The 12433-nt window shown below is 40.8% G+C and overlaps 1 protein-coding gene across 1 annotated transcript in view; it reads left to right on the forward strand.

Moving 5' to 3' along the window:
- The first annotated feature begins 1665 nt into the window (after positions 1 to 1665).
- Positions 1666 to 12433, forward strand: part of LOC119735892 — a 35809-nt gene continuing 25041 nt past the window's right edge. Inside the window, exons 1-2 of the mRNA XM_038209837.1 lie at positions 1666 to 2413; positions 4436 to 5068. Of these exons, the coding sequence (XP_038065765.1) occupies positions 1666 to 2413; positions 4436 to 5068 (1381 nt within the window). The remainder of the gene's footprint in view (positions 2414 to 4435; positions 5069 to 12433) is intronic.

The following is a 12433-nucleotide window of genomic DNA, read 5'->3' on the forward strand; positions in this document are numbered from 1 at the left end:
CTTTGAGAATTTCGTTTCAAATTTGGTTTGCATATTCACTAGAGTTGACAGCAACTAACTGTGCAGTTACTTTATGAATGAACTTGGTGAGTGGCAGGAAAATGGACCACCCCGGAGGCCATCGGCCGAGCACTAGGCCACTTCAAAAGCATGTATTGTTAATGGCTGTCTGACAGAGTCAGTGTGCTGATGTGCAAAAGTTGTACATAAAATTGTTCCACATGTACAAGCAGAAATAGTTGGTTTCTACAGCAAGCCGATAAACTAAATTCACATGGGGTACAGTTACTATGTTCAGTACTCGTTTATTTTAGGAGTTGTGGTTTCAGTAAGTCGAGGGTGTATGCATTAGCCTTTTCCCATAATGTGTGTGAATTCAGCATGTATTTCAACGCTGATCGTTTGTATGGAGGATGGATGACTGTTTTATTCTCAGCATACAAAACACACAGTCTGAACAAATGTATACAATTTTAACAACTTTACGCAAACCTGGAATCTAGCCAAGCCCTACCCGCGTAAGTGAACAAAAGAACCTCACTTGATAAGCAACATATTTATAGAGCCTATTTCCGGAGCGCGCGTGCTAACCAGACCCAAAACCAGTTCAGGTTCGCGCCGCCGCCGCCGGAGACCTAGTGCGAGAAAGCAATGACAACAAAAGTCCTGCTTAAACTGTCAGTTAAAATAGATTAGTTGGTATATTATATATTTGACTTCGATGAGTCGGTGTTGGGTTAATAGGTCAGACGTTCTTAATGGTCGGTAGATTGGTCAAACTGCAAATTCAGTGTTGCCTACTTTGGAACATTGCCGACGGTTGTCCACTTTCTGCAAAAACAAAATGGTCACGATCTATTAAATGACATTGGATCCATCAGCTTCTTTTTAAACTTTTTTTATTCGTTCTTCACCAAGCTCGTCCCCAGGACTTAACTATATTTTCAACCTTGTTGCCAATAATAAGACCTGGATTATCGAAACTTTCCTGTATCCTGATTCGATACCGCAATTGGCAAGTAATGTATTTATGTCGTGTACTTGCTTTTTCCAACTTGAATTACGTGTTTTCACGTTCTTTGTATTTATTCCATCCGCACCCTCCTTACATTCAAATTCGCTCATATTAATATGAAATGTGATATTGAATACTGGTTAAATACGATTGTAAAATTCTAACTTTGAAAAAAAATAGCGTATTCGTAACTCACGCCGCGACAAATTGATTCTGTTTTTACCCCAGACACCGCATGTAAAATCAAACGCTAACGTAAACGGTAAAGCACGGGCAGGCACCAAACTATTTCTAGTTTTGCATAAGTATCCAACATTTGTGGATATTATGCAAATGATCCAATGTCAGCGTGAGAGAGCAAGTATTTGAAGGAGCATACTGCTCGACACCCTTGGAACGAGTTTAATTCGTCACTTTCCCGTTAAGTATGTATTTCAACATGGACCATCTGGGCTTGTAGTCTTCCTGATTAGGACCTCAAAACTATTCTGCTCTTACCTAATTCCACGGTTGTCATTCCTTTCGCAGTGTTTGTATCCCAAATATGGGTCGTCAGAGATTCCTGATTGGGACACTGGCAGCGTGCATACCCCTGTTCTTAAATATCATCCCTATTCTTCTCATTCCTTTCACAGTGGTTACATTCCAACATGGGCCACCAGATATTCCTGATTGGGACCTTAGCAGTCGCCATCTGGTTGTGCCTGATTTCAGCGCTAGATGCGAATGCAGCACAGCAACGCGTTCAGGTTTTACGCAGAGGTTGCGTCCAGATGCGTCTAGGTGAACGAGACGGTCTCCCACAGCTGGACCCATCTGACATCCCCCCGGCAATCAATATCACCTTCAACGGGTTCTCCTTGTCGTGGTTGCACGGTAGAATCGGCAAGCCGGTGCCGGAGATCTCCGACGTACAGACCCTCATCGAAGATTCCCTGCCGAAGCTGGCCTTGATCGACGCCTACGGTGAGCTGGCCCACAGGGTTGTCTCAGCCTCCCAGACCTGGGGCGACATCGTCCGCAACGTGACCCTTGAATACTACCGTGGCCTGCAGGACGCTTGGCTTAACTCCCATTCCGGAAGGCCTGATTTTGGAGGGCGACAAAAGCGGTCGCCATATGATCCCGTCACACCCACCCCGTCTCAAGTTACAGAAGCAACCGACCGTGGTAATGGCAAGTTGCGATTCCCCACGGTGATGGATTTCAACATTACCAAGCGAGTGAACCTCCTGAGAAAGCTAGCCTTCCACGGCCTGCTGTTCTTCGGCAATGGGACGAGCCGAGAGGGAGCACCTGCTACCGAGAGCATCAGCGTTCCCCACGAGGCTCCCTTCGAGTCCTTTCTCAATAGCTTATTGGCAGCCCACATCTCGGACGTGATGAGGCATGCTTTCGGTAAGTCTGACAAGGGGTCATGTTACTGATTAGCTGCTTAGCTGAAACCATTGCTTAGCTAAGCTGGAGTCACCCAAAGACTAATCTCTGCCCTGCATGTTTCTGTGGTTAGGAACTACAGTCCATGAAATTGGCCCTGTTGTTACGCCAAAATGGCAATAGCCCTTTGTTACAACTGATAATGTAGTAACCAACGGATAATGTGTCACCAACCGATAATGTCACACAAATTGACCGATATTGTATCACTAACCGATAATGTAACAGAATTTGTACCACACTATCAGTCGATTGTTGTTACATTATCCGTCTTAAACAATAATGAAATAAATATTGACCGATATTGTATCACTAACCGATAATGTAACAGAACATGTACCACACTATCAGTCGATTGTTGTTACATTATCCGTCTTAAACAATAATGAAATAAATATTGACCGATAGTGTAGTAACATTTACTGCACGCTCGGTCAATTTCTGTTACATTATCGGTAAGCGATACAGTATCGGTCAAGTTGCGTGACATTATCGGTTGGTGACACATCTGTTGGTTACTACATTATCAGTTGTAACACACTTCCATAGTTTTGGACAGTCGCAACAACACTTATAGATTAATCCGGATTCCAGGTCATATTTAACCTGATACTTTATCAGGGTGACAATAGGTCTCCTGGTCAAAGTTGTCTGGCAAAATGCGTCTCTTTTAACCAGGCAAGGTGTCAATTAGACCCTGGAATGTCAGGTCAAGTGTGATCTGGATTGTGGGTGAAATCTGACCTGGGATTTTGAAGAGTTTCAATACAGGGGAAGTAAAAAAAGAGGAACCGGAACCCCCAATAATATATTTCATATGTAGCACCAAAACTAATGACTGGAATGCAATTTCATAAGCTACTTTTAGATTTAAAAAAATACTTGAAAGTGCTCAAATCCGTTCAAAGAATTTCACATTTTAACGCAATGACCCTAAAACCTGTTTCGTAAAAAAAAAAATATTGTGTATTCAGACTGTTTGGAATAACAAAGAAAATGACACAGAATACTTGTTTCAAGTCAACAACCGTCAGCAACTGTAGTACACAATATCTGTATCAGCAACCCTGGTAGGCAAACAATACGATTTATAAAGATCGACTTTTTTGAAAGACGGGCATTCAAAAGGACTTTGCTGAATATTTGTAACTTTTATACTGAGGTTGTATCGCTGGTGATGTTTGAAGACAATTGTGACAGCGATTCTTAAAATTGCATTATTGGACGAAAGAGGTTTTAGGGCCATTGTGTTTCAATTGTGATATTCTTTTAACGGAATGAGCAATTCGGGTAGCTTGTAGAATTTCAGTAGCTTGTAGAATTGGCTTTCTTGTCATTATCATATATGGTTATACATCCTTTTTCGAATATGAAATATACTTTTCGGCGTTTTGGGTCCGCTTTTTTACTCACCCTGTATCTAGGTGAGTGTACTCTGACGGTCGTCAAAAGAAGGCCTTACCCCGACAGAAATGCCTATAGTTCTTTTCAAAGTCAAAGTACTCCAAAGGGTGGACCCCCCCTCCAAAAAAAAATGCAACCCTGAAACATTTTCCTTTAAAAAAAATAATAAAGTGATTTGTAAATTTGAATGCTTTGAATATCAGATTGAAGCTGAACGTTTTTTTTATTTTAAATACTGAAAACAAATTATGAAAACAGAACATTGGGTTGCTGAGAAAATGCCAAAGATATAAAAGAACAGTCACACATGATTTTGTTACTGATAGCCCAATTTGCAAATGTCTTTCATTTGCCGCAATTTCATAAATAGTTTTACACATTAACGATGCTGAAAAGGTTAAGAATATAGTTAAATGACAAGATACCTGGTTAGGTGGAGAATAAAAATATAATCACATCAACTGCATCTGCATGCAACCTTCTTATACGTGTTAATAGCCAAAATAATCCAAAGTCTCTATTGTCAAATGTATGGATGCTACTTTTTTAGACTCTTTTCTTTCCTGATTTGTTTTTAAGACGGACTCCGAAGTGCGACCGGGGGTGCTACCGGGGGTGCTACTGGGGGTGCTACCGGGGGTGCTACCGGGGGTGCCACCGGGGGTGCTACTGGGGGTGCTTCCGGGGGTGCTACCGGGGGTGATACCGGGGGTGCTACCCGGGGTGCCACCGGGGGCGCTACCGGGGGTGCTACCGGGGGTGCCACCGGGGGCGCCACCGGGGGTACCACCAGGGATGCTATCAGGGGACTCAGAGACCGCTTCACGGGTATTCTTGGGAACCTTAGGGATGGTTTCCCAACAAATGAGACACCAACAGGCTCGATGAGGTTCGACCCTACCGGCGGGCTACAGTTTGTCAGCCTGCTGCGAACCCTTCGGGGCCAAGTCCGGAGATGGATCGAAGAAGACCACCCGGACCGACCTGCCTTGTACAAAGTCAGCTGTTCGATTGTCGGAGCAAACAGCTCCTCGTCCATTCGCTGCCGAGTGTGCCCGCCGAAGGAGACCTCTGACGAAACCGCTGAGGTCATCGACTCGCTCGCCTCTAAGTTGAGGGAACCGTTCTCGCTGCTGAGACTCGAGCTGCAGGATGTTTCTGAGAGCATCGGCGGACGATACCGGGCTTGGATGGCTCGTATGAGAGGACAAGGTGAGTGCAAAGCTTTTTGTTTAGTAGATGGGTCATTCAATAATCACAGGTCCAAATTGTGAACAATTTGCTGTCCCTGCTACCTCCGAAAGCTGTAATCTGCCATTCAATTCACTTCAAGTGTTTGGGGGTTTTGGTAAAGATCGATCGATCGCTATGAAATAAATTTGGGAGGGAACTGCATTTAAAAAAAAAGTGTATCCTGAATTATGCAGTCATAGATGTCGGATGTATGAGAGACGGGAAGAATGTATTGAATACCCAGATCCATTTACTACGCAGAAGAGTGCAAACGCTCTCTCGACTCATTCATGTTTGCTGGTGCTATCGTGCTTACGTTTGGTTTTCTTCCGTTCTTGAAGTTATCATTTGAATCGCTTTTCACCTCGACTTTCGTGCCGAACTATAGCCATACGTTTTTAGATTATCTTTCCTCGATGATATTTGAAATTAATCAAACATTATGATATTGCTTCATTGTGTGGCATTTACGACACAAAAAGCAGACATACTCGCAACGCGGGGCAATATTTTTGAAAGTTTTAGTGGATTTGCATTCCACGTGTTTGAAGACTGTTTGCAAGTCTTCCGCTCGCCCCTACCATAACGCGGTACTGACGCCCCCATTTGATGGCAACAGGGATAAGGCGATCGATATGTGCAATCCATTGGAGAACGTTACCTTGGCGATGTCTTCATTTGCACACATCAGTATTGTATCTCTCATCTCCCTGAAGAAAATGCGTGCTTCTGAACGTATATAGAACGGCGCCCCTATGTTATGCGTAGCAGTAATACCACCTGCGTCGGTCATTTCATTCCAAAGTACGACCTCCAACACAATTCAAATATTAAGGTTTTATCCTACAAATAACAGGTCAACTGTGGTATATATTGGCATAGACTATCCTTCAACGTAAGTGTTTTTTTTCCAGCCATTTACTGATTCAATGTTTTTGTAATGCAAAAGTGTACAAAAATGGTTCAAAGGTATTGTAACTGTGTTTCTGATTAAATCGTTTTATTTCTCATAGTGTACATCAGAAAATGTACCAAAAATAAATCGCTTTGGGTCATTGCAATGAAACTCATTTACTATGAAACGATCAAGAAGAAAAACGTGTTTGGTTTAGAAACCTGATAAATCAAACTTCAATTTCTGCATTAATATCGAATATCTAAGCACTGTAGTATTAACCAACACGTTTCATCACGGTATATTGAGCAACTCGGTATATGTTGCAAGTAATTTTTCTTTGGTCAAAATAATGGCGGAGGGGGGAAACACACACACTTTGACAAACCGTGTAACGGTGGGCGCGGACATCCGAGTATTTGGTGTGTGTGTGTTTTTTTACATTGGTTTATCTAGCTCCAATACCTATGTTCTTGAAACTCAATGGTTCCTGGGTCTGGAGTGCTGAATGGTATTTATCAACCGATGAATAGTGGTGTGCAAATAAATCCATGTAGATAATTTCATCTGCTGATGTAATCTTGCTCACACCTATACGCAAATTACCGCAAACAAAGACATTTGCAAACATCGTCATTTTGGTTACAGAAACAGAAAATAAAACAGAGAAAACAATTGGCTATCATTTTGGAAAGGGCCCTGTATACCGGTGTACTTTAATATTTAAATTTCCTTGTTTGTTAAAGAGCGAAGGAGCTTTTTAAAATGCAGAATGAAAGAGGCAAACTCATGAACAAAGACTTGATAAGATTATAAATTCCTGGGTAATTTAAGTGTCTGGGTGAGTGCACTTTTTTGTTCCAACTCATCGCCGACCTTTTTTTCATGCTGAGCCTATTATGATATCCTTTTTTTTTTTTTTTTACTGATGATGACTAGCAGATGTTTTGACGTTTATGTCATAAACATTGTTCGTTGTGTCTGCCCAAAATTACTAATACCGACGCCAGATACCGCGACGTCGTGGGTTGGTTTTCAGGAATACGCACTCGTTTACAGCCGGAAGCATGAAATATAAATGACCATCAGTACAAAATGCTTTGTCTGCTTCAGCTTAATTTAATTGATATTAATGAAGGGTGTTTTCACTCACGTATTTCATGATCAGAACGATGGAATTCAAAAATTGCAAAATATCATGAAACAAGGTCTTTTAGGTTACATTAAATTATGCTGTATGAGAGTACAATGCGGCCAATGTGAAAGATATCCATGTCATTCACTTTACTGTGATATTTCGGACTAACTGTTCCTGTAACAATTTTCTGCATTTATAAATATCAAAATGTAGGTTTGTTCCTGAGAGAAATTGATATTCCTTGATATAAGAAGGTGCACCGCAAAAGTATTATTTGAATTTATTTTCAAAAAGAATACAAACAAACAAAAACAAAAACAAACAAATTTCGTGAGTATAGTTATTGCTTGAAAAAAAAAAAGGAACACATGACGAATACTCCATCCTTTAAGGAGACAGAAATGAACTGCTAGCATCATCAGCATAACCATCAGCATAATTTTGTTTGGGCTCACTTCTAAATTTTACCAATTTCTTTTTTGGCTGACACAAAATCGTTCAGCTTCAAACCTCTCAGCTTGATGACCTGCCGGCGCAATATGACTGTTGACACCTGTTACCGTAGCAACAAGAGATGCACGTGTACGTGACTTCGGCGATATTTGAACCATCAGCAATTGGTATTTTGTTGGCTTGCTTCTAAATTTTACCATTTTTTTTTTCTGGCTGATGCAAAATCATTCAGCTTTAAAGCTATCAGCTATATACCGGCGCATTATTGACTGTTGACACCCGTTGCCATAGTAACAGGTGATGCACGTATGCCTGACTTCGGCGATTTTTGAACCATCAGGAATGTTTTTTGGCTCCTTTCTATTTTTTTTTCTTCTGGCTGACCCACAATCATTCAGCTTTAAAGCTATCAGCTTGATGAGCTGCCGGCGCAATATTGACTGTTGACACCCGTTTCCATATAGTAACAGGTGATGCACGTATATGCCTCACTATTAATTTAGCGATTTTTGAACCATCAGCAATGCTTTTGGCTCGCTTCTAAATTCTACTATTTTTTGTTTTGTTTCTGGATGACTCAAAAAAATTCAGCTTTAAAGCTATCAGCTAGATGAGCTGCCGGCGCTATATTGACTGTTGACACCTGTTTCCATAGCAACAGATGATTGCCGGAGGCGGCTGTTGACACCCGTTGCCGTAGAAACGGATGATTGCCGGAGCCGGAGGCGCACTTTGCTTTGCCAGAAAAGCAAGCGGCCTTTTCTCCCAACGTGGTCGATTAAAGATGGTGGCTGCATATATCCACGGGAGATTTTTTTTTTAACCATCAGCAATGCTTTATTTTGGGCTGGCTTCTCAATGTTACCAATTTTGTATTGTTCGCTGACGCAAACTCAATCAGCTTCAAAGCTCTCAGCTTGATGAGCTGATGGCGCCATACTGACTGTTTACACCTGGTGCCATAGCAACAAGTGATGAACGTTTGCCCGACTTCAGCGTTTTTTGAACCATCAGCCTTGCATTTTGGCTCGCTTCTGAATTTTACAATTTTTGTTTTGTTTTCTGGCTTACGCAAAATCATTAAGATTTAAAACTCGTAGAGTCCGGTACGCAGTCAATTTAAGTTAAGACCTAGAACAAATTGCAATAGAAACCATTGAAGCGTCACACACTTTCAAATAAATAAACAAACAACATGTGCAAAATCTAATTGTTTTTATGGAGAGGAAGGGTGTTTTTCAAGCATTTTTTGTTGAGATTAAAATTTGGGACATTTTGTCCTCGAACAATTCGTCTGGTGACTTGATTTGATTTGCATGCCTATATAAGCTAATATTTAGAATTCATGACCACATGCGAGTGCAGCTGACGACATTGCGTCGGGAAACTGAAAAAAAAATCTGCTTGTACTGTCAAGAGTGAAATGCACTACTCCAGAAAAGCATACTTGAGTCCCGACGAAATGATTCTTTGGATGGAACAGACCTCGCGTTGTTATATAAAAAAAAGATCTCAATTGCATGGTCCACAACCTCCCCCCCCCCCCCCTTCCCCGGCCTAAGGTTTTGATCTGGGTGAATGTATATTCTTTTGTAGAGGTAATATACACTTGTCACACTGCCTAATTCTTTTCTCTAAAGCCGAGAATTCAGCTACATTTTCACTGCAAGATTTTGATCCAGTTAATTTGTCTTCATTAAGATTTGTCTTTTAGTATATATTATTTTTTTTTGACAATTAATATGTTATCATGCCAGTGACCTAAGTTCATCAAACACGAATCTTGGATTTCGGATATTTTCCCTAATAGTTAAAATTTGATTCCGGCCTATTGGCGTAGACACTTAAATTTTACTTTTAAATGGATTTCTTTGTGTCTATCATTGCCCGGCCTTGTTTCAAGTAGACCTGTTTTTGCAAAGAATTTCCGTGAAACAAATAGTTTATTGAGCACAAAATGATTTGTTTTAACCAATAAATAATTGGGGAAGAAACAAATCTCATGGTTTTTTTTCAAGAAAATATCCTATAGTATTTGGCGACAGTGTAAATACGGTATATTGTAATAATTGGTGGGCATAGAACAGTCGTCGCTCTGATCAGTCGTGTCTCGCAAAGTCTCATGCGTGATGTGAACGGATTTTCTGACGGGTAACGGACGCAAAAGAAAACATGACGCCCTCCATACGACTGTTTACGGATGATGAACAATTAGTATAGCGAAAAAGTGAATAAATCACTTTTCCACTCCTTCGATGAAATTAGATTTTTAGTATGTTAAATAGTGATATTTCCTTAGCGGGATAACGTTAAAATAAATTCTATTGCAATGTGTCCTATAGGTCAGGCCCTATTTTGTTCTTAATTGACTGGACTATGGACCGTTCCAGTAAGCACCGCCCCATGGTGTTCTGACCAATCACAGCCGTGATTTATGTCCGATATGCGTTCACTAAAGTCCGACATGTGGGCACGCGCGTATGATGCGCGCGGAAGGAAAATGCAGCGTGGCATTGGAGAGGAGCACGTGTTAATTTGCCCACTGGATCGGTCCATTAGCTCAATGAGCTGACGGCGGAATATGGACTAATTGTGCAACAGGTGATTGCCGGAGGCGGCTGTTGACACCCGTTGCCGTAGAAACGGATGATTGCCGGAGCGGGTGGCGCACTTCTTCTTGCCTCAGAAGCGAGCACGCTATTGTTCCCCCAACGCGGTTGATAAAAGATGGTGGCTGCGTATATCCACGGGAGATGCTCGCAGTGGAAACAAAACAGCAACAAGGCCAGAAATAGAATCCCGGTACATAACGTTATTTCGTTTCACCGTTTTGGATTTCCTCAAAAACAAAAACAGTAAAACGAACCATTTACTGTTTTGTCGTTTTACAGTTTTGTAAAACGGTCAAACGGTATTTTTGTTCCTTTTTTTAGATTGTAAAAAGCGATAAACGGTTAGTTGCTTTATTTTTAGAGTGTTGTTTTACAAAAAAATATGACAATGACAAAACGGTAGATAGTCTTGTCGATCATTTTTTGATTTTTTTCGGCAATTAAGCAATGCACCTTGCAAAGTTAATGTGTCCTGGCCTTCGGATCGAGTCAATGCCCGGGACCCAAGTTGTCCTCTTTAGCCTACATGTCGTTCTCATGACAGAATTTACGAATTGGCTATTGAAGATCCGCGCCGAACTCCAATTTCCTTCAAAATACCTGCAACTTCTTCAACGTCTTACAATCCTGTATCCATTGTAAAATTTCCTCCTTGAAATTTCCCAGCGCCATTTTTGCTTGCAACTCTTTAGCCCCACCGAGTGAATCGCAGTTAGATGGGGATCAGGGTCACGCCAGGAATCACACCACGCATTAATTATGACGAGGTAACACTGTACTTGTTCGTGCGCGGCATGGTCCCCCTCCATCCCCTTTGTCCACCGCCACATACATTCACTACGGACTGTTAGGCCTTAACTATGACACTGAATTGAAAACAAAGTCTGTATTCGATACTAACCGTTTTGCTGTTTTTCAAAGTTATTTGTAAAACTGTTAAACAAAAATCATTGATCGTTATATATGCTGTAATGGATTTTACTAAACTGATAAAACGGAATAACCGTATTTATCTTAAAACCGTTTGACCGTTTTACAAAACTGTAAAACGACAAAACAGTCAATGGTTCGTTTACTGTTTTCGTTTTGGAGGAAATCCAAAACGGTAAAACGAAGTAACGGTATGTACCGGGGCCCAATTGACTGACATTAACGTTTAAATAGAAGCAGAGTTTTGAATCGGCATAGCTTTATCTGTATATACTGTATATATTTTCTTTTCTTTTGTTTTTCTTGCAAGAAGGGTCTGTGAGCCAAATAAAGGTGCATCCTGATCACAGTTTTTTGGGGGAGGGGGATCTTTTTTTGCTTCTCACATTGCGATTTTTCTATGACGGTAGTGAATGAACTGCAAAGCCGAGTAAAATACTTATAGACTAGGCTTTATTTCAGTAATTGTTACATGATGAGGTATTTTGATGAAAACATGAATGTAAAAAACATATGGGGAAAAGTGCAACTTTAATGTTACGTAACCTGACAGCTGATGACGTCCGAATGACGAATTTGTTCTAGGACCATCTGTGGGTGGTAGTCTAATATGTACCATGTCTGAATATGTACCATGTCTGAATATGTACCATGTCTGAAGTCGATCGATTTTACAAAAGTGCAAAAGTGTACGGTTTGAAGAAAACGTGAACAACATAATTATGGGGAAAATGTATTTTAATGTGACGTAACCGGACACCTCATGACGTCACGATGTCGAATTTCTTAGGACAAATTTTGGGTGGTGGTCTAAGTGTGTGTCAAGTCTGTAGTCGATCAGATTTAAGAACGTTCCAAAGTGTATGGTTTGACGAAATCATACATGTACAGGGAAAAGTGCATCTTTAATGTTACGTAACCTGACGTAAATTTTAACGAAAATAAGAGCTGTTTTGGTGTTTCGGTGCGTCACCGAAACAGCTAATAAAAAATTAGAAGGCCCATAAAAAGTGGCATCAAATCGTCACCGACACCACGAAGTAACACTCATGTAAATACCAGTAAAAACTATAGCAATCGGAGAAAACGGCATCTGAAGTTGAACGCCTTCTAAAACAGCACTTTGCGTCAAAACTGCAGATAAGAGTATTTTTAGTTGGTTTCTCCTTGTGGACACTTGATGTATTGATGTCATTTAATTTGCTGTTTTTGACCAGTTTGTGTATTAAAGGGAAAATACAACATTTGCAAACATCAAAAAATAAAACTACCAATTCATTTTGAAATACCTTGCTGGACTGTTAGTGAATGACAGT

The sequence above is a fragment of the Patiria miniata genome, unplaced genomic scaffold, assembly GCF_015706575.1.
Source record: "Patiria miniata isolate m_02_andy unplaced genomic scaffold, ASM1570657v1 HiC_scaffold_29, whole genome shotgun sequence".
Taxonomy (NCBI): Eukaryota; Metazoa; Echinodermata; class Asteroidea; order Valvatida; family Asterinidae; genus Patiria; species Patiria miniata.